Source organism: Mirounga leonina, unplaced genomic scaffold (assembly GCF_011800145.1).
Source record: "Mirounga leonina isolate KUSES-001 unplaced genomic scaffold, KU_Mleo_1.0 Mir_176, whole genome shotgun sequence".
NCBI lineage: Eukaryota > Metazoa > Chordata > Mammalia > Carnivora > Phocidae > Mirounga > Mirounga leonina.
The window spans coordinates 41191208-41215054 of NW_023270454.1; the positions used below are offsets into that span (position 1 = coordinate 41191208).

The 23847-nt window shown below is 41.9% G+C and overlaps 1 protein-coding gene across 4 annotated transcripts in view; it reads right to left on the bottom strand.

The window, feature by feature from the left end:
* Window positions 1-23289, bottom strand: part of GAB1 (GRB2 associated binding protein 1) — a 122514-nt gene extending 99225 nt beyond the window's left edge. Inside the window, exon 1 of one of the 4 annotated variants that reach the window (XM_035022999.1) lies at window positions 22271-23289. In XM_035022999.1, the coding sequence (XP_034878890.1) occupies window positions 22271-22342 (72 nt within the window). In that variant the 5' untranslated portion in view covers window positions 22343-23289. The remainder of the gene's footprint in view (window positions 1-22270) is intronic. The other 3 variants (XM_035023000.1, XM_035023001.1, XM_035023002.1) reach the window with 3 other exon arrangements.
* Between the last annotated feature and the right edge of the window lie 558 nt (window positions 23290-23847).

A 23847-nucleotide genomic window follows, 5' to 3' on the forward strand; every position in this document is an offset into this window, starting at 1 on the left:
TCAAAAATATGCATCCTTGGGGGAAAAGACCAGGCGGCAAGTGAAAAGTGTAATTTTTGAAACTGGAAATAAGCACTCATACTTCATCTTCAATTTGAATTGATATTTCTCCTATAATAATTTAACTTCATTCACCTTGGATAATGCATTTAATTCCCCCTAATCACTATAAATAAATTGTACAGAAGTTCGTATTAAGTTTTCCTTTTGGCTTACTATCAATAACTTTTGCCACTGCACTTAAAAAAAATATTTTCAGTAAGACCCAAATTGCTGCAGAAATCACATGAAAAACAAAACTCTGGCACATGAAAAAAATTCTTACTAACAGTAAGCAGCAGGATTCTGAGAAAAATCAACTTGCAAGAAAACTTTTTTTAGCGTGATGGCAAGGGTTTGGGAAAAAGGAACTTACAGGAAAAAGAGTTTGTGTTGCCAGTTATTCATTCACTTTTTTTTTCTATTTTTGCAATATCCAAGTAGAATTCCTTGTCCTAGACCTAATTTTATTTTCCATTTTATCCTCTAAAGGTCTCACAATCTTCTGATTATAAACTTCAGTAATTAACCATTGAAAAGTGGGTAATTCCACGAATGTAAGTTTTAAATATTCAGTTCAAAAATAAAAAGAATAAGAAATATATTTCTGATCTCAATAAAAGCAAATTTAAAACAGCAAAAATAATGTTAAAAAAATGTATGTGCTATATATGGGATGATTCTGTCCCCCATTAATTCAGACTAGCACACAGAGTGCTGAATCTACGCACACAAATGCAGATTCTGTCTATAAGGCATGATTCACGTGAAGTTAGATCATTTGCACAAGGCCACAGAGTTTTATGCAACATTCATAAAAGAGCCATTTCCTCTTCTGTGCTCTAAAGTCATTATTAACCAGAGATACTAAAAACTCAAGCAGGCTACAACCTGCCTGACCTATAGAAATGAGAACCTCTTTTAGCATACTTCAAACTAAGCACTGACTCACGAGGAAAAAGCAGGTTGCTGTTTACCTGAGATCTTCTAAGTTAGGGTCCCCAGTCTGTAGGCTCAAAGAGAAGCCCTGAGATTGAAACAGGTGAGAGCGTGAGAGGCTCAAGCATGTAGGATGGCAGGGGGAGGTCGTCACCACCACCACCACAAGTTTGACTAACACCCTGCGGCACTAGGAACCCCTGCAAATCTCAGAGAGGACCTGTATGGACGAGAGAGGCATTCCAGGAAAGACTGCCACACCCACCATTAGATCCCAGTTTCCAGCTAGGGGCCGAACGGTAATTGAACACGAGAAGGACACACACAACACTGAAGAGGGACACACAGCCCCACAGAGGGTTTTAGAGCACTCACAAGAGACGCGTAGCTTTCATAAAGTAAACAGGTAAGGACAGAGGATGCTTTAGAAAACCCAGTAGCCCTATAACTGGGGATAAGTTAAGCACGTATGTCAGTTTAACCCAGTACTGTGCAGCCGTAAGAAATACTCATCCCCAAGCACATGGCAATGTTCTCCTGTTATACACTGAGGGAGGAGGGGAACAAAACTCATCTAGTTACCTTCCTCCTTCACTGTTTTCATACTGGGCACAGACAGATGGAAATGGTTCCACCAGTCTGGTTTGTTGATTTCTGCCTATGTACAGAAGTCATTAGTGGACATAGTCAACATCTACTTTCAGTATCAGACATTTTCAGTATCAGGCGGGATGTCACCTGGAAAAAGGAGTGGTCCTCTCGTCAGGCATTACTACAGTTTCATGTTTATTTCCTGTTACCCACAAGAAAACGGAAATGGCCCAAAAGGAGGCTGACCCTGGGGCACCTGACAGCTGGGGCCCTCTGCTACATCACTCCTCAAGTACTGTTTAACTTGTAATGCCATTTAAAATGTTATCACACATTTACTTAGCTCTGCAGTTTATAACAAACCTACCAAACAGGACAAACCAGTCTGGATTATATAATATGTAAATATGCCAGGGAGCTGGGGAGCACGCTGAGGAGGATAAGCTGGAGCAATGGTTAAATGAGCTAAACCCTCACTATATCTGAAGGTAGCCTCTTCATTCACGTTTCATGGGTAGCACTTTGTAACTAAATTATGGAGAACACAACAACCAATGAAGAAGTTATATGTATCCCCACAAATACCACCTAGTAAGTCACTAAAATTAATTAAAAGGGACACAAAAGTCAGTATTTACATTTCATTTAGTCTTTAAAATCTGATGTACCTACTGAATAACTCATATTTGGACCTAAAAATATTAACACATTCTAAAGAGACTATTAGTATCTTTTACACACACACACACACACACACAAAATCAGCTTAAATGTGGGCCTGGTGCCAGAACTCAAGTTTCACTAGGGTTGTTAGAGGACTTGAATAAATTGTTTCATGTAACTACTTGTTTGAGAAAAAGACTTTATATCTACCACCCTCAGAGATACTAAACATATACTAAATAGTGAACTGGTAATATTCCACAACTATTTCTGTAACACAATAAACTGATACAACAGAGAAGCTCCACAAACACATATTTAACATTTTATGATAAAAAATATAAATACATAAATGATCAAAGGTATTCATTAACCCTACACTGCTTCATGATTATAATCACCTATAAATTTTTTCTTTAAACAGGCTGTTATGAATCACTAAGAAAAAAAAGCTGTGAAGACTCAAAGATATATTTATGTAATTAGTTAAAAGTAGATAGTGATTATGTAAATATATTAATCACACACATTATTCACAAAATTACAAGTAAATCAATGAAAGTCAACAAAAGCTAGCTGAAATTTAATAACTTCCATCTAGAAATTTAAAAGCACAAATATTTATTTACACATATATGATTGGCATATAAAATATAAACAGATATGCTCATTACAAAACCTGTTAAAAATTTAGGGCTTGATTTAATGTACCAGAGTTCTTTCCTAGGTTCTCATTTTTAAAATGTTTTTTTAAATAGCTATAATCAAATTGTTCTTTCCTGTTTTTGATATACTATATTTGTGTGATTTTAGTAAGTCAGTCTTAAGAACCAACTTTGAAGAAATAAAGGGGGGAAAAAAAGCTCCAAGCAGGAAGAAAACCCTCTTTTGGCAAGTCTATTAAAGGCACATTTGACATACTCAAAATCTTTCATAGGAGCAGTGAGAGTTGGTGTCATCTGGCTGTATCTTTCCATTCTAAAGAGTAAGCAAGAGGCAGGGTTGCAAACTGGCCTAAACTATGGAAACTACCACACAGTGGCAAGCACCCATGGTTTCAACAGGTTGTAGATTCAAATGCCTCCTCATTACGTTGTCATTCCACCCTTCACTGCAATACGTGTGAAATAGGAAAAAACAATCATGGCAAATAGTTTCTGAAAAAGCTCCCTGGTGATTCTGATACTCCCTGACGTGGCCCCCAAAATAAGAACTACAGAACTAAGCATATGTGCTGCCTTATCTTCTTACCCTCAAAATGGGCTACATCACAATATCCAAGAACCTGGTTTCAGCTATTATTTCCTTAACTAGTTTTAGAGCCCCACATTGTGGTTTCAGCCAGAAGGTGTCAATGCAAAGTCAAAAAAGTATTTCTGGACACAGTTACAGGCCACAAAACTAGAACTGTGTAAAGACCATTTCTGTGCTCTATAGAGCTGAGCCAGGCTGGCATCTTTATGATCTGAGCATCCCCTGGGCAGGAATTGACTCTACAGGCACCCTAGTTTATCCTGTCTGTCCTGTTCCAACCATTTGTGTTCACACGATAAGCTTGCAGAAGAGGTTCTCCAGACCGGCCACAGAAAGAGCTTTAGGACTAATCTTGCAAAGACCAAAGACAGGCTGAGTAGGAACTCAATCTAATCCGGGAGAGATTATCAAAGGTATTTCTGAGACAAGTCCTAAGGTACATATTCAAAAAAAAAAAAAAAAAATACACAAAGGTGGTGGGAAGAGAAGATCTCAAATTTCTGCAGAATTAAAAAAAAAAAAAGTTCTGTTGGGAGAATAAGGGAAATATCCTAAATAGCAACTTCTAAAATGTTTCCCCTCCAAGAAGCAAAAGTAAACATTTTACAGGCTCAAATCTCTATGCTCCTCTCAGAAGTTCCCACTGCTCATTTGGCAAGTATCCAAATAGCCTAGCTTAGCTGGCAAATGTTCAAATACAGTTATTCAAAATATGTTAATGAGGCTAACATGGTGCTTCCACCATGTAACCCCACCCTCCCTTCTCTGTGCGAAGTGAACCTGTGCAGGTTAAAACAGGCGTGCCAAACACTTGCTGTGTGAGATTACTGACTGCTGGCTAAACCACTGCCAATTTGAAGTAAGTGTTTAGGGAGAACGGCTTGTTCAAATGTATGCGATCTTAAAAAATGGATATTGTGAGGTTCACTCCCACTGCCATATACCTCCAAGAGTATGAAAATATAAACGTTAATGATTTACATTCTTTACGTACCACATTCAAAGTACCTTAAAGATTCCAAAGTACTTCACAAGTATTCTTTTTAAAATAATTTCCCAGTGAAATATTTTTCATTCTACAAATGAAGAAATGAAAGTAGTGGCTACACATTGTTTAGAAAATAGTAACTGGAATCAAAAGCAGAACTCAGTTATTTTGTTAGCTAATACACCTATTCAGCAATCTCTTTAGACGGATATCAGGTATTCCTTCTGTGTATACAAAGAAATCACAGAGCAACTAGTCAGTCATCTTTGGTTTATACATATTCTAAAAATCTCAAAATTTCTCCCACAAAAATCAGACTAGCTTAAAATTTTCATTCTTCTTTCCTCCTGCCTTCCAAAAAAGCATTTAACATGTTTCTTCATCCACAGAGACATTCCACACATAGTCTGAATTTTAAAACTTAGGCCACACAGCTTCATTTTCAGTAGAACAGAAAGGGCTGTTCCAAAATAATTTCAACATTGCCCAGTCCCTAAATTAGTCCCCAGTCACCAGACCTTACACAGGAAATCAGGATCTAGTATCTTAAGTTTAAAAATTAAAGGGAGGTTGGAAGGAAGGTATAGATGGGATTACATACTTACCCAGGGTGACTCATTCTCATATGCTCAAGATTAAACTGAACACTGACTCTAGATCACGAAAGAATTTTTCCTCAGGGGCAGAAAGGGGCATGGGATTTCCAAATGTACACTAAAGTAGGATCTCTGTGTGGCTCAGGTGAGCAAATCCCACATAATTAACTTCCTACTACAGAGAAGGAGTAAACATAGGTGAGGTGTATAACCTTTCCAAATGGCGCTGGTATAAAGCCCCTTCAGATGTTTCCCATGCTATAAAGATTATAGGGAGAGGCAAGAAAGACTGGGGTGGCACAACACTGGGACTACAGTTAACATTACTGAACTGTGCACTTAAAAATGGGTTTTTTACAATTAAAAATAAAAATTAAAGAAAAAGAGGGACTGGGGTGAATTTTCCATGTTGCCACTGCTCTGAGGGACAACTAAAATGCTCTTAGAGTGTCCAACTGTTCAAATGTGATAAATCACAACAACCTACTGAAAGCAGAGGGGAAGAGGGCAGATTGGGATGGCACCGGGCTGGGTTGGAGCCTGTGCTCACGTCTATGTCTGCCTGCCGAAACCAGCTGGCCTTGCACTCAGGGTATTTCCTAGGTCCAACTGCCCAGGGCCTCATTTTTTCTCATTAGGAACAGGAAGAGTAATAGAAATTTTTACCCCTTTCATTACTTTAAGAAAACCTGGTCTTTATCTTTCTTGAGTCATTTTCTTCTCCCTAAGGTTTTCAATAAAAATCTCAAAGTTATGAACATTTATTCTGCTTTAGAAATATATGGTTTAGAAACACAAGAGATTCTAATTGAAAACATATATGAATGTTTTCAAGGCTAGAACCTTATTTGAAATATTAAAAATAGTTCAATATCCATGTTCCAATTTCCCTTTATAAAAAATGGGTTTCTTAACATATACTATTTCTCCAACTTAGGAATAAAAACCGATTTCCTCAAAAATTAAGTATGCACAAAACCTATCCTAAAAGAATATCATTAATTGTTTAAGACTCATTAAAATTAGTAGGGAGATATTAAACATTTAAATATGTCTGAGTATTAAAAACTATACCTTAAACATATAAATAACCAAAGCACCAACATATTAAAATTTTAAGTCAATCTATGCACTTTTCCTATTCAAATATAAGTAAATATAAAATTGTTATAAGGCTAAACATGTATATTAACCTTAATGATAAATCATATATAGTTAATTAAGAAATATTTCCCTTTAGTAACTTATACAAAGGGCAATAAATCTGCTTTACCTAAGATTTTATAACTTATTTTCCAAGTTAAACCTAAACCAGAAAATTTTAAGTTAAAATACTCCCACTTAAGTTTATAAGCTATATGTTTCTTTATGCTGCACTTGTAGGACTACTTATGTTATGGTTCTCCCTAAGAGCATTCATCCTCATATTCAGCAAATACAAATATTCACTGGAAACATCTATCGCCATGTTAAACAACATATGGATTGGAATAAATTATAGAAAAAAATCTGAAAAAAAATAGTTAGAAATATTAGGAGACTAATAAGAAAAGAGGTTTACCAAGTATATGGTTTAAAAAGTACAGGAAAGCGAGAAAATAAGGTCACCTGGAATGAAGAGAGCAAATCAGGAGCCCTGACTTCAATTCTCTGCACAGAGTAGAAGTCACAGGAGTCTAGCCTTTCTTGGTTGCCAGAGTAAATGGTAGAAGTTGGTTCTGGGTCTCCACCACATCCAGCAACAGCCCTTCTCCTCACTTCAGGAGCCAAGTGATTTACTAACCAAACTTACTTGGACTCACAGTGCAGTGAGAGGGTGTGGTAGACATTTCATATAATAACAGTAATGATACTCGACACTTACAAAGCAGATGTGGAGATTCTCTAAGATCTTGTGAGCAGGGGAAGAGTACATAAGAGGCTGAAGTATTTCTGGGCATTTAAATAAATGGAGAAGGGAGAGAGCATGAAGGATGGAAAAAGGAAGGGAGGGAGGAAAGATTAGCAAGCCAGTGAATACGATATCATAATGGTGAAACGTCTTACAAAACGGTCTGGGTTCCTAGCATGGAAAAATGAACACTTTGACATAGGGATGGCCAGAGCAGGGTAAAGAATGATTTAACAAGAGCTGACAGCCATCATTTTATAAGTAACTCTCCAAAATCTTTTTACTTTGGGTGGAGGCGATGTCAAGGGTTTTCCGCATTGTAACTGAAGGGAATCGTAAAGTTCCCCTAAGGAACTAATATGCCAAAGAAACAGACATAGCTTTCCAGAAATGGAGTAAGTTCAGTAGGCAGTTGGAAATAAAGTGCTTTACTTTATTCCTTTGCTGAGATTAAATAACCACTCCCACCTAGTCCACTTCTTGACCAGTTTTCTAAATAGAGTCTGTCTTGTCTGTCTCTCTTGCTCTCTTTCTCTAAAATGGACTTTAAAATCAAAGTTTAGGTTTAAAAAGATTAGAATATATACATTAAACATAGAAACACAGAGACACACACAGACTGAAAAACAACAGAACTTCTTTAGTCGAGTACAACTGCTTTGGTGCTCTTTTATAAATCAACCACAGCTCAACTAACCAAAATTAGGGTGAACCAGACATGAATAATTAAGACAATAGAAAGAATACTTGAAATTAGAACTATTCTAGGAAATATGGACTGAATTTTAATAATATGCTCTCAGATCCGATAACCGGAATACCCAGAACCTCTGGTGAAGAGCTAATCCTTCTTCATATCTTTCCTCTTTGTCTTAAGTCATTCATAAACTCTTGATTCAGGAATGCACATTCTTTTTTAAATCAATAGTTACATAATACCTTCCTTGATTTAATAATGTCTTCCGAGCTCAGTTAGGTACTTTCTCACATTCTAACCTTTCTAAAAACTCCCTTTCACTTTTGTCTTCCTCTAAGTATGTCCTCTTCATGGGACAGTTTGATCAATATCACTGCTAGAAAACAGTAAGCACGTAGCAACACAGCATATTTCCCTTATCTCAAAGTAGAGAGGCTAAAGTTCCTTTCTGAGTTTTGCCTTCCTATCCCACTCTTTATACACATTTACTTCTACTGGATTTTCTTTCTTCTCCCTTTTTCCCTCCATGCCAGCTAAGGAGTTCTCCAAGTATAATTTCAAGGACCACCTACATCAGAATCAGCAGGGATTTGAGGTAAAAAGTGTTTTGGACTTCAACCTAAATTTACTAAATAGCAGAAGGTGGGTAGGGATCAAGAATCCTCACTTTAGAAGTTACCCAGGTGACTCTAATACATACGGAACAAGTCTGGGAACCACTGCCCCAAACCCTGGATTCTTCCCAAAAGACACAGGGACTCGACCAAATTATAAACAAGCACCATTAGAGCATCGGAAAAGAGAGCATGGTGGCAATTCTCTCTTCATCTTCCTTTTAAAAAGCAGAAGGAAGAGGCAAGAAAGCGTGGAGAGTGGAACATGAGCTAATTATGAGACATCAGCATAAATGGGGACTCATCAGCCCTGCTCTGTGGCTACTGCCAATTACAGTAGCCAGACCTGCAAGAGGACTGATTACATGTAATTTATAAAAAGTAAACAAGCTGGGCGGCTTGTGAACAATGAATGGTGATACTCTAGCCAGGAGGTAATAAAAATCATGAATAAACGACTCGACATCCCCCTCCCCACCCAGACAACCATTGGTTGTACTCTGGCTAGGATTAGCAAGGGCAAAAATGAGCATTTGGGTAATGATTTAAATGACAACAGACCCTTTGAGAGAGATTTTGTCCATCAAATAAACCCTAGTGAAAGAGTTACACAGCACCAACCTCTCACGTTCATAAGCTCAGCCATTTCAGTGACTGTTCTCCTCAGCCTTACTGAGGTAAAAATAAATAAATAAATAAATAAATAAATGTTTGGTTCCAGTACAACACAACCCTACAGCTGAAATACAGCTGACCCTTGAACAACACAGGGGCTAGGGGTGCCAGACACCCATGCAATTGAAAATCTTGCATATAACTTTTGACTCCCCCAAAATTTAACTGCCAATAGCCTCCTGTTGATCAGGGAAGCCTTACCTATGAAATAGTCAATTAACACATACTTGGTATGTTATATGTATTATATACTGTATACTTACAATAGTACTTTTTTCTTAATTTTTCTGGTATTCTAGGCTATGTGGTTCATCTGTGAGTTTTTCTTTCTCTTTGCCTTTTTTTCTAGGGCAGGAGGGGCAAAGAGAGAGGGAGAGAGCAGGCTCCATGCCCAACACAGAGCCCGACTGAGCGCTCCATCTCACAACCCTGAGATCGTGACCTGAGCTGAAATCTAAAGTCAGACGCTTAAAGGACTGAGCCACCCAGATGCCACCTCTGTGAGTTTTTCAAATTACTGCAAATCTCCAAAACATTTTCCAGTATATTTATTGAAAAAAGTCCACATCTAAGTGGACCCACGTGGTTCAAATCTGTGTTGTTCAGGGGTCAACTGTATAGCTTTAAAGGGACACACAGGGAAATAAGCTAAATAATATACATGTAGAAACTAAGCTTTATGAAGAATTCCTCTACATTAATTCCTCTACATTCCTCTACATCAATTCCTCTACATTCTCAACTTCGGCACTACTGATATTTTGGGCTAGATAATTCTTTGTTGTAGGGGCTGTACTGTGCAATGCAGGATGTTTAGCAGCATCCCTGCCTCCACTGACTAGCAGCCAAAGTGCCCCCGCTGTGACAACTAAGAATGTCTCCAGACATTCTCACATGTCCCCCACAAAATTACCTCCCCACTTCCACTAAAAACCACTGCTGAATACAGAAGCATCATGAAGAAGTTTGTATTAATAAAACAGTTCATATAAGGTATTTCTGACATCGTAAAAAAAAACTCACGATTTCTATTTTTAAATATATATATATATATATATATACACACACACAAAATATACACTTTTTGAGTATATCACCCTATTTTCCATACACTTTTCCATTACCAGGGGCTAAAATACAAAATCTTAATATTGTTTAATAAGCTATCCAAGCCATTACAAAATGGACACATAATAAAAGAACTGAGTAGGCCCAAAGTATTTATGCCCATTTAACAAACCCAACATATCCATCAGGCACAGGAGGCACAATACTAGGATCCATGAGACTTTTAGGAGCCCATGAAAAGTATTTTTATAGTAATTTATTTTAAAGTCGGGATAAAAATGAATATAATAATAACAATACCAGCTTGGAACATATTCATCTTTATAATGACGCAGTTGCAAAATACAATTTTTATTCTTTTTTTTTTTTTAATAGAGGAAGGGGGGCCCATGAAGGCAAAAGTACCTGGGGTTCACAAGTCACCATATGGCCCCGCCATCTGAAGGGGCAGTAAGCAATTAAAACAAGCATGTATGATCAGGTGTGACAGGCGCCATGCTATGGGAACAGAAGAGCATCAAAGGAGGATAAAACAGAACCCGGCAGCCCACTGTGTCTATGTGTGAGAGTGGTGGGAGTTCAGAGGAGGCTTCAGGGGCAGAGAACAAGCAGAAGTTAGCCTGGTTGTGAAGGCAGATGGGAGGACCAAAAATTCCGGGAGAAGAGAAGAGCAGGGCAAAGGCCAGACTGGCAGGTCACAAGGCCAGTGTGGGATGTAGAAGTTCAGTCCAGCTGAAGCAGAGTTTGAAGGCGGCAACAAATACTATGGGAGGCACACGCGGGCACCCATCACAACGGGTCTTGCGAACTGAGAGAAGAGGTTTGGGCATTTCTAAGGCCAAAGGAAGTGCTGCAGAGCAGCTTCAAACTGGGGAGCGGTATGCTCAGATTTGTGTTTCCGAAGGCCTTTCTGGCTGCCTTAATGAAGACAGTCTGGGGGGGTGGGGGGTGGAAGAATGGAAGGAGAGAGGCCACTGGCTACGGCAGCAATCCAGAAGAAAGGCAAAGGCACCTTAGGTAGCAGAGGCTGATTAACTCAAGAGATATTTATGTGGTGGTGTTTTTTTTAAGAGAGATTGAGAGAGATCAGGCACGCGCATGCAGGGGGGATGGGGAGGTGGGGAGGAGGGGCAGAAGAAGAGGAAGAAAGAATCTTAAGCAGGCTTCATGCCCAGCGGGGAGCTCCACATGGGGGGCTCGATCTCATGACCCTGAGATCATGACCTGAACTGAAACCAAGAGTTGGACGCTTAACCGACTAAACCACTCAGGGGTCCCTCAAAGCGATATGTGGGAGGTAAAACTGATAGGACTTGTCACTGGGTATGGAGAATGAAGGAGGGACAACACAAAACACCTCTGGACAAGGGATGGTGGAGTGACTGACTGAGGGAACAGCGAGAGGACCAGGTATAGGGAGAGGACGATAAGGTCTGTTGTGGATATGCTGAAGCTGGGTTGCTGTGGGGGATCTAAGTAGTTATGGATCTAAGCAGTTAGATCCACAGACGTGGAGTGAGAAACAGACTGAGATAATGCCCTTGAATCATCATCGTATAATTCAAGGCCATTTAAGATCCAGAGACGGGCTTTAAAGGTCAGGAAAAGCGCAAGGTTATAACAATTATGTGTAAGTGTGTAAGAGTTTTGCAGAAACTGAGAGCCCAGACCTTTTATCAAATTTTCAAAGGGGTTCATCAACTCACATATGATGAAGTGGCAACCAACAGCATGAGATGGGAGAAGAGGCCATGCAGGGCCAGCAATAGAATGCTGAAGAACTCCCACACATAAGGAGACCAGAGCCCAGTATCAGGAAAGCATGGGAAAGAAGATTTTGAAAAGAGGGAATGGTCATCTCTCCATCAATGTAGTTAGGAGTTCCATGAAAAGTAAGAACTAAAAAGTTCAAATCTCGTTCTGCTAGATCTGGCAACCAGGAGGTCACTGGGGACCTCAAAGGGAACTGTTTAGGTAAAGGTAGTGGAAAAGGACACAGGCTCTATTCCATTATGAAACGAGCGGCAGGTGGAAGCAGCCAAGTGTACAAAACCCACTCAAGAGTCTGGCTCGGGGCGCCTGGCTGGCTCAGTCAGTAGAGCATGCAACTCTTGATCTCAAGGTTGTGAGTTCAAGCCCCACATTGGGTATGGAGACTACTTAAAAAAAAAAAAAAAATGTCTGTCTAGGAAAGGAGGAATAGAAAGAGTCTCACTCCAGCTCCAGCTTTGAAAACGGAATCCACCGTTTAAGATCTTGGCGAGAAATCTCTAACCACCTTCATTAAGCCTTTCAGAGTCCCTGAATTCACCTCCTTCTGCGAAATTTTTCTAGGGTCCTATCTCGAGCATCACTGATCATAATAAAATTTGCAGTACTAAGTGCATCCTATGTAGCATATAAACTCCTAAAAGGTGGAGACAGAACCCTCTTGGTCCTCTTCTTCTGAATTCTACATAGTCCCTTGTTCATAGCAGGCATTTCCTCAGTGACTGGAAGGATCTGACCCAAGGGGTGAGAGATCCAGCTCAGCCAAAACAGCCGGTTAACATGTATGACCTGGGACAAATCAATTGGTCTCCCAGAGGCTAATCTTCACTCCCTGTAAAACGAGGAGGTTGGATTCTTGACTAGGGAAGAAGGAGATTTGTGTAATTGGGAAAGATATGCAATATAGCTTGTTTTGGTAACGCAAATCATAGAAAGGAAAAACTGGATAAAAAGTCAAAAGACAGCCAAACAACACATGAAAGAGAAATGGGTTAGAAAGGTTGAAAAACACTGACCTAGATGATTTATAATTTTAGGTTTAAAATTCTATAATTATCTGGTCATGTTGTTCAAGAGATCGTGCAAAGTATCACACCGTACCTTTAGACACAGAAAACAAATGCCATCTTTGTCCTCTGGAAACTAATATCCTATTACAAACACTAAAGAATGATAACTAAAGCCATAATTTTCTTTGTAAACAGATTATGTGTATGTAACTTCTACTGTGTATACTGTGGGTCATTATGAAAATCATAAAAAAAATATATCAAATATAAAAATATATTAGGCTTGCTTTTCTTTTTTGATTACTTAAGTGAAGAAAAAGAAAAAAAGGAATACTGTTCAAAAGCACCAGTTTAATTTTGCACCCTGTTCTTCAGAGATAAATGACCTATATACCCAGTGAAGATTACTCAGAAGGCTTTGGTTTTATGTAACAGCATCACTAGGATCCAATTACCTTCCCAAATACTTTGCATTCTTACTAGTTCAGTATTTCCTTTTACCTTTTCTCAACACTTCAAACATTCAAACCTGAAACTGTCAAGGAGAACTTGTAAAATTTAATACTCCTACACAACTTTGGGGTCAATTATAACTTTGCCAGAGGGAAGGGGGTTCAAATAATACCTCCTTAACTGAATGAGGTGATCATTCCTCTTCAAGGTCTACCTAACGCCACTGGAATTCAAAACACTGGAGGGAGCATTCTCTTTCAAGAGTGGAAGATTAAAACTTCTCTCCTGCTAATCAACTGGTCATCCCTCCAACCAGAAGCACTTTCATCTTGGCTGCTATGACTCTGGCCAAGGCACTAATGGGAATATGTGATGGACTGGAATTGAGAAAGCACACCAGGTACTTAATTCTTTAATCAGGTAGTCATCTCAGGGAGGAGTTCTGCTACTCGGAAAGTGGCCTGACCACATTTCCCAATACAGCAGTAACTAAAAACTGCATTTCAGGAGAGGAAAACAATCTACATGCTGGTGGAACATTATTATTCCTAGTCTTGATCACCACATTACAGAGACAGAAATAACTCCCCCCTTTTAGAGAAAAGATGAAAGAATGTGTCTGCAAAGATTCTAACACAAATACTCTGTGATACTGGTGGCTAGGCTTACATTACAGAGAAATAAATGAAAACAAAGAGAAAAGAGCAAGAGGGTAGATAGAGATCCACAGGACAAAGAGTGCTTTTACCTTTCTCCCACTTAAAAAGTTTGCAAATAAAATGTTACAGCAACTGGCTAACTGATGTATTAAAAACAAAAAATAAAGGGGCGCCTGGCTGGCTCAGTTGGTAGAGTATGTGATTCTTGATCTCCGCCTTATGAGTTCGAGCCTCACACTGGGTTTGGAGATTACTAAAAAAAAAAAACAACAAACTAAAAACAAAACAGAAGTAAAAACAACAACAATAGATTGAGTTTCTCAACCTTCTCCTGAGAGCTAATATCCTATGTCCTCATTTCACAAAAGCAAACCTTGACTAAAATTATATTTACCTGCTTACTTCATGTATAATAACTAAATATCTGAAGGCAAATGACAAATACTCAACTCAACCAAGCAACAGGAAAGTAATGTGCAAAGCTGCGGTGTCAACTGACATTTTCCCCCCTCTTCACACTATAGATGTCCTCCTCTCCCTTTTCTCTTGAAATGTAAAATGGAATTTTGATGTTTTCTTTTTCTACATGTAGCGTTCTTAAAGAACATATAAAACTGTTTTCAAAAAAAAAAAATTAAACTACACGAGTCAAAGAAAAATAAAAAAGGGAAAAGAAAAACAATGAACAGGATAGTTAAAGCGAAAGTTTAATATTTTTCTTCCTTTAAAAAAAAATGACCTAAGATTTTTACATTGAAAAGAAATATTTGGACTCTCCGTATATTGTTTTTAATTCATGGAACAATGTAGCCATTTGTTTTTTTCCTTTTAGAACACAGGGAATTATTTAGGCCAAGTATGAATTCAAAGTAAAAAGTTGAGAGAAAAAAGAAATACCACCATAAGAAAACTCATGGTGAATTTGGCATTCTTTCCAGTATATTAAAATAAAACTCAGTTTAGAAATAAGATAAAAATTCCTGAAACACACATAAAGGAAAGAACAATTAAATGGTAGAAAAAATTTAAGATAACTCACATTTCCCCTTCTAGGAGCTCTATTTCTTGCAACTTACATCTTCACGTGTAGTTTGCATATAGCAACTCTGCTAAAAACAACCACATGGAAAATTTTTGTTCCAGATAATACTGCAGGACGGGGCTTGGCAGCTACAAGTTGTAATCAGAACGCTTCAAGAGCTAATGTAACAGAGATAACAACCAAACATGCATTTTGGTGCAGAGCGTTAACTATTTTTCACAAAGCAGGCTGCAAGAGAGTCGAAAGCTGTTAGGTCCTACTTCATATGCATTCAGCAAGGAGAATTATTCTCCTCAGTTAGGGAGAGTTTTGCGCCTATGAATAAAAGAACTGCTGAAAATATAAAAGATTCTCTTTTCCAGTTAAGGCATTCTTGTATTATTTAAGGGGCTTACACATATAAGCCGGGGACGGTCAAAGTGACTAAAGTGACTTTTCCCAGTACTTCCACAGGCCTCAACTGCCACCTACTATTCAGTTAAGACTCCCCAGGCATCTACTTGGCAACTGGAAGAGGCTACTTATTTAATGGATGTGGAAATCCACTGTACAAAGAACCACTTTTCCCCAGGAGTAATCTAAAGAAGAAAAGAATGCTAATTTTATTTGTGCTTATAGCCAAAGAGGGGAGAATAAAGAGACCTGTGACTTGATAAGTTTCCTGTACTCAAATCCACAGACTGGGATAAAAGGAGTCACAGAAATGTTGCGACTTCAAGCCAAAGTTCAAATGGCAAATTCAGATAAAGCTCTAACTTGGTGGAAATCAGCCACCATGTTAATTTGAGGAATGTGAAATGAGAGAAACCCCTCCATCAACAGTCAGAGGGGGTTTAATGAGACCCAATGGCGTTATTCTCTTTCCTCCAGCCCTAGCTGGCCTCACACAGCTGGGCTAAGATGGCTTCCAAAGTCCAAAATAAGACACTAGCCCAAGGCAGTGCTGGCCCTCCTGCTGGAACTCAGGAGCAAAGGAATCAAAGGCTCTTTTATTCTCCCTCCCACCAGAACATGCTCCCTCTCTGTTGTAAACTAAATGCTTGCCAGAATGAATTATTTAGCTCAAAACAGACATAAAGAAATTCTTAAATAACACATGTCCCTTAGAATTTTAATAAGTTCAGGTGACCAAACGAGTTGTTTTGTTTGTTTGTTTCTTGTCTGACACATAAAATTCACTTGTGGTCAGGATCCCATCAGGAGCATTAGGTCATAGCAGACACAGAAACTTCTCAAACTAGACTTTAGAGCTGACAGCCATACTCCATGCTTGAAACTGAGGTGTTCTGAGGCTGTTCTCTTCACTAGGATGTCTAAACTCAACACACAGTCTTTGTTCTTCCTCTAAAACCAGGCTTCCCTTAGGATTTGCTATTTCTGCCAGCAGGACCTCAGTTCTTCCAAGAACAAAGCCTGAAAAGTCATTTGTGAATCCTTCCCTGGCAGCCCCCTTCCATTCCCCTCTCAGTCTGAACTCTTAAGCAATTATTGTCTGAATCATTCATCTGGCAAGTAATCATATACGGCCTTATAACATATGTCTTGTAAAATGATTTAAATGTCAGTGCATTGGGGCGCATGGGTGGCTCAGTTGGTTAAGCGACTGCCTTCGGCTCAGGTCATGATCTCAGGGTCCTGGGATCGAGCCCCGCATCGGGCTCCCTGCTCCGCGGGAAGCCTGCTTCTCCCTTCCCCACTCCCCCTGCTTGTGTTCCCTCTCTCGCTGTCTCTCTCTGTGTCAAATAAATAAATAAAATCTTTAAAAAAATAAAAAAATAAAAAAAATAAATGTCAGTGCATTTACAGCTTGTCTTCACAGATAGATCAGAAACTCCTTGAGGGCAGGGAGTGGGCCTTTCCCTCCATTGTATTCCATACATGACACATTACAAAAGCTCCAGAAATACCAGTTGATTTGTTCAGTCAACAGATATTTGTTGCACTTCTATTCTGAGCCAGGCACAGCTCTGGGTGCTGGGGACACCATGACACCGTGACACCCCAGAGCAGCAACTCCACAACCCTGTACTCAGTGCACCTGTGTTCTGTTAAGGCAAACGTTGGAGGGTCCCCAAAGAACCTCTGCTTAAGCAGTTCCTCATATATTCACTAAGCTATTTAAGATGAGCAAGAAATTAAAATTTATTTCCCAAAAAAGAGGCCTACTGAGAAGCTCCCCCCTCTGCCTCCCACTTCCAAGGAAATATCTAAGGAATGCTAAGCCACAAGAGAGTTTAGAATCTAGATCTGCATGCCCCTCCCCCATTTTACAGATCAGGAAACGGAGGGTCAGAATGGTCAAAGTATCACCTGGACAATGGTAAAGTCAAGTCCAATCCTGGGTCCTGACACTCAGTCCAGGGTCCCTTCCACAGTAGTACAATTTACTCCAAATCCTTCAAAAATAAAGTAGTCGTCTACCTGCTGTGATGTCCCTTCTCCTGTGTTAGTTTCTGTGAGAAAATTAGGAGTGATGGCACTCAATGTTTTGAATCTACCACCTCTTAAAATTCCTCAATCTGCAAATTATCAAGACCTTATCTACATATTTTTTATGTTGACTACAAAATATGGAATTCTATTGGGGCACATGCTGGCTCAGTTGGAAGAGCATGCGACTCCTGATCTCAGGGTCATGAGCTGGAGCCCCAAGGTGGGTGCAGAGATTACTGAAAATAAACTTAAGGAAAAAAAAAAAATATATATATATATATGAAATTTAGTCATAAAAAGTGCTTTGTCATTTTATTTTCCTAATTTTTAAAGACTTAATAATCGCACAACACACTGAAATAACCAATTCAGCTGTCAACCAGATTATCCAAGTATAACTCTTGTCATATTATTGTATTTTGTTCCAAGATGATCTTTTTAGAAAATTCAAAACCAAATTTTCAAAACATCAGAATTCTAAAACTACCTTCCAAACTGATACAACTTCCCAATGATAATTTTAAATCCCGAAAGACAACAATCAGATTTAGGAATTCAGCAAGTTTTACATGGAGAGTTTTGTACTCATCATTAAGTCCAGGCACAATGAAAGAATTAACTATCAGTACCTATCATGAAGGCTTAATGGAACTGGTAGTTGATGATCTTTGGTAACAGAAACAGTGTTCCTACCACATGAGAAAAGGTAAAAAAGAAAACATTAAGAATTTGAATGGACGTTTACTATCCTGAAGTTTTCAAGAAAAAAACTCCTTCGATACAATAATTATGCTCCTTCAGTCACTGTAAGCAAAAGCTTCAGAGTCCCTTGACTGCTACTGGTAATTGCAAAAAAAAAAAAAAAAAAGTACAGGAAGAGCTTACAGACATCACAGTCCCATTTGCTGTAGTGACCCTACTGAGCAGCGACCTAATGCTTAGCACAGATCCTGGGCTGTCCTCGAACAAGGGCATGCTAATTCTGGCTGCCTGTGCCCCTCTCCTCCGTGGAAGAGGTCAGGTGCCCACCCAGAGGAAGAGGCTATTTCTGTTTCTAGGCCCATTTCCAAAACCAGGGGCATGTTCTGGAAGTCCGGACAAGAACCATCCTATTAACTGACAGCTGAAGAGTGGAGCCCAAGCTGGGTGCAGATTACACACCCGCAAACTGGCCGAGGTCTTGCTCCCAGGCTGGCTGGCAGCTCACAGGCCACCTTGGTCTGGCCTCAGAAGCAGGTTCTCCTGCTGATACTGCACACCTGCCCAATGCTGACAGCTGGGCCATGGAGGAGCCCAAACTTGGTGTCCAGACTTGAGGCAGGCCATAGGGAAGCTCCTCCTGCAGAGATACGGCAATAGCCAGCTGGCTTGAATCAATCCTTTGTTTTCAGACTTACATTTTATCTTGGCTGAAATTTCAAGTCCTGATGAAAATCCTACCATTATTCCAAAAGGCTGACTTGTCTTTAAATAACTCTTTAAAAATCTGAGCACCACTGTTAAGTGCATACTACCAAGAGTTTACTTGTTTTCTGTAACCCTAGTGACGGTGATCTGTATGTTTCCACTCAGGTCCTTAAAGTAAAAAAGCAGCTGTTTAATATACAACACAGGACAAAAAACAAAACACAGCACTAGCAAAACTGAAAGAAAGCATGGACATTGTCACCTCCACTTTAAGTAGACTTCAAAAAATTCAGAGGATGAAATATATTAGAAGAGGTTCTTACCCTTTTGCAAAGAGATATAGAAAAAAGCAAAAAGAGATGAAAAGGCTAGGAAATCTACACACTTCTCCAGGCTTTCTCTCTTTTTTTGATGTTCCTTTCAGTCTCTCTAGGAAATTTAAGAAAAGATTTCAGACCAGAGGAACACACTAGTGTGCAAAGAAAACAATGCTGTGTGAGTTGACTATGAAACAGTAAACATAAAATGGAGTTGTAAATGGAATGCACGGGAGCCATAATAAAAGATGACTTTAAAGATAAAAACTAAAACAAATTTTTTGTCATGTAAAAGCCCTTAAGTATCATCTTAATCGACATTTGGACTACCCTATAAATACTGTAAACAGCAAGACAACTGTTAAAATCCCATGGGCCAAATGCCCCCGAAAGAATCAGTGTTCAAACTCCTGATGTCTCGTTTAACAATTACAGTACCACTCATCCAAGATAAATTTTTACAGCAAATCCATTCATTAAAAACTATTATCAAGCAACATTTTGTCTACTGGATGGCCAACAATGTTTCCTTTTACCCTTTATTTTCATAAAGATTTTACATGAAAAGAAAACAAAAATCAGAAATGCATGAATATATGTATGTCTTTGAGGGTCAAAGCTGCTTTAGCAAAAACAATCTGAACTGGATACCAAAGCCTAAAGATCAATAATCTGGAAATGTCAAAAACTTCTGGGCAACCAACTTGACAGCTAAACTAAAAGACAGGCCTCATTTTAACTTACAACACTCTAGTCATCCTCTGGGACCCCTTAAATTCTGGTAGCCACCTGCACACTGTCTTCCTGGGCCATATCCATGTATAAAGAAAACACGAGTGCTCAGCCAGGCAAGAAAACCCCACCTCCCCCAAGCTGTTAGGCATATTCTTCCCCCTGTTGAAAACAATTTAGGGAGCCCGCTCCCTCTCTAAAGTATCCCCATGGTTTCAGACGACATTGAGCTTGTTCCTCAAAACATCTATTAAAAAAAATAAATAACAGTCAGCTTGGGCACACAATCTGAAACCACTTTATGTTGTTGGCTGACTTTTTCACATATTCTTGTGTCATTTCTCGAAAGACTCAGAAAGCTGCTTGAAGGGTCTTATGTTTCTTTAGCACAACACAGCTTATCCCCAACTCGCTTCTTCCTTGCATTCTCAACTAATATTCATAGACTCCTAGAAAGTTATAAACTGAAAGGAGCTTTAAAGATGACTTAGTCTGAGCTCCACTTGAAATGAACTAGATGAGTCATTAACCTTTGATAGCCCAGTTAGGCAGATCTAGGTTCAAATCCTGTCTGTGGCACATTCCGGTTACAGAAACTCTTTTCTCATCTATAAAACAGAGATAATATGTACCTCATAAAACTGTTGTAATGATCAAATGAAATAATACATATATTTTTATTTGGGACTTTTCATTTTCTTTGTCCTTGCTAAGACAATCTTTTTGGCTGATGTTCTTCCTAAATTATATTACATTAAATTGCAAGCTCACTAGGCAGGGCTTATTTCCTACTGTATTTTCTAATCTTATGGTGCCTAGTCCAGTGGTAGGCATCTTTTGAGAGAGCCATAAACCAACCATGTGAAAGAATGCATTAAGTCTCTATAATCACTACCTATTTAGGCAAATGTACTGTCCTTTAGTTTCCTCCTTAGGTCTCTGTGTTTCCTAAACTGTGCCTCTCAAAACAAACACACCTATCTCTCTACTCCCTCTTCTCACACACATACAACCTTCTTTTTAAAACTAAAGAACTAAATGAACACGGCGTCCCACAAATGTTGGAATAAAGTTAGCATCTTCACCAGAACATTCAGGAAACTCTGATTAAGTCAAGAGACGGGATCTGGAAGGGTTCACATTTCTGGAGAAGTTTCTTAGGATGCGTGGCATCAAGTTTTTAAACGATAATTACTTGTCTATAACAAATGCTCGGCAGAAAGTGAACCAGAAACTCACTGGTGAGTCGGTGAAGTTAAATACTGCACTTCACTATCCAAGCAGTGACTAATAAGATTAATCTGGGTTCTAATACTGGGTGTAGATATCCTTCAAAAAGAAGCATGTTCCATTGGAAGTGCCGGCCTCTTACAGTAAATTTATATTTAAGGAGGCATACATTTTGCTTCTGAAAACACATTTTAGTAGAAAAACATTGGCTCCATACGCCAGGACAAACGTGTCATTTCTTTCCTTTGCAGAGGGCAGCGACAAAAGAACCAATGGGTGAGAAGGGATAAGATTCTAGATCCCTGAAGAGGACATAGATGTCCACCAAAGTGAGGTTGGTTCTTTCAAGGAATATTTTTCTTAACAGCTAAAATGGTTTAACACATAATCAGCATCTTGTATCAATTACACCAATGCCATTTAAGTAACCGTGGTGGCCTGGGAAAGGACCGCAACACACAGAAATCCTACTGGCCTCAGCTGTCCCCCCTCCTGCGAGGCTTGACAGCGCGTCCAAGGCGCCCAGACACCAGCCGCCAGGCTCCCCCCAGCGCCCTCCTCTCGCAGCGAACTGCCAAGGCTCTCGGGCCAAACCCCACCGTCCCTTGATTCAAAACCGCGAAAATGCGAACCCTGCTAAGCAAACGGCAGGGCGCGTAGCAACTTTTCTTTCTCTTTTGCACGGATTTGAGATGCTGGTTTCTAATACCAACTTCTCAGGTCCACAGTCCACAGTTTCCCCGCACCTCGGGGGAGGGGGGGGCGGGGAAAGACGAGACAGCACGGACCACAGAGAGGGCTGCTGAGTTCTAAAACCTCAGCGGTTTTTCGGTTGCGAGAAATTCAGTATACAGCAGCCCCATGATGATTAAATGCAAACATAAAGAAAGAAAAATGCTCCCCCCCCCCCTCTGCTACAAGGAGTAATAAAAACATGCAGCAGGCATTAGGTGGAAATCCCGGGCCCTCCCACGGGCCGATGAGGCCCGCAAAGCAGGCCGTCTGGAAACTGGAGGAAGAAAGTTAGCCGGCCAAGCGGAGGGAGGCCAGGGCGTGAGCTTACAGCCTCGGTCCCGAGCCTGCCGCGGAAGGGGCCGAGGGGAAAGAGATGGAGGACTAAGTTGAAGAACCAGCCCCGCGCGCGGTCAGGACAGCGGTGCGGGCGGGGAGGCCCAAGGAGAGGCGACCGAAGCGCTACTTACATAACGCTTCAACTTCTTCTCCGGGGGGGACTTGCGGAGCCATCCCGAGCAGACCACTTCGCCGCCGCTCATGGTGCGCGCCTCTCCGGCTCCCGGCCGGACAGCGGAGGGGCGGGCGGGCGCGCTCCCGACACAGCCGACGCCCGCCGGCGGCGCAGCAGCCAGAACCTGGCTCTCCCGAGGCGCAGCCGGGACAGACGGGACGCGCGGGCTCCGCTGCGCACTGGGTGTGCGCGTCCGGCCGTCTCCCGCACGGGTCCGCGGACGTGAACAGAAGCGGCAGCGTCGCCAAGGCCGACACCTCGGGGCAGGGGCCGCTGCCGGGCCGAGGGCGCCCGGGCCTTTCAGTGCGCCCGCCTAGCCGCCAGGCGCGCCGTCCCGCCGGCCGCCTCAGCAGCGCTCGGGCTCAGCGAAAACTCTGCCCCTGCCCGGAGCCGAGCCTCCGTCCCCTGCGCTCCGCCCCCTAGGAACAGGACCTCCCCAGGCGCTTTCCGAAACAGACACTACGTTGCACGCGCGCGCACACACTCTCCCTCTGTCTCTCTCTCTCTCTCTCACACACACACTCACACACACACACTCACACAATGCCCCCGCGCGCGGCGCCCCCCCCGGCTCGCCCCTCGGTTTCGGGGCGCCGGGCGCGATCCTCTCCTTCCCCTTCCTCGGGAGAGGGTGGGTCACTTCCCCGCGGCGCCCGGGAAACGGCGGGGGGCGGACAGAGGAAAAAGGGGAACCGCGAGGGTCTCGTGCGGGCGCAGGGCAGGTCCTGGGCCACGCAGGGAGCCGCTGGGGTGGCGGCGAAACGCGGAGCGTCGCTGGGCAGGGAGCAAGTCCCGCCGGAGGGTGGGTCCGCTCTCGCAGCCGCCGGAGAGGGCGGGGAGCGGCGGAGGAACGAGGCACTCGGTTGCTCGGCTCCGGGGACCGACCCCACTGTCCCGTCCCCTCACGTTCCTCCCGCGCCGCCTCCCCCACCGCGGGGCGCGCGGCAGGTTGAGAGCGGCCGGGCCTCCCGGTTCCCTCTTCCTTTCCTCCTCCCCTTCCCACGTTCGGGCCGGCCCCGGTTTCTGCCCAGACTTTCTCTGAAACTCCGCCGGAGCGCTTCCAGCCAAAACAACAAGGGCCGGGGGCGGAGGGAGCGGGCGGAGGGAGGGAGCGAGAGAGGGCCGGGGAGGGAGTCCGAGAGGCACCCTGGGATCTGTAGTTCCGGAAGCTGGAACGGGGTCCCTGCGGCAGCGGCGGCCGGAGCCCCCAGCCGGCATCTAGCAGGGGAAGGCCGGGCGAGGCTGGGGCCGCCGGGGCTCGGGCCCGTGGAGGAGCGAGGAATGTTCGGGTGTCAGTTTGTGGTTTGCCGTGTTGGCTCTGCTTGTAGTGCACACAAGATCAGGAGTTTGGGGGGTTTTCTGTACTTGACCGCCTGCAATCAAAACAGCCCGGAGGGAGACCGCGACCCCGCGGATCCAGGCCGGGGAGACTTAAGGGCCGGGACCGGGAGGGGGAGAGGGGAGCGCGCCGTGGCGGCTGGCCTGGGGGGGAGGACGGCGGCGGGGGAGGACGGCGGGGGGGGGGGGGGGGCC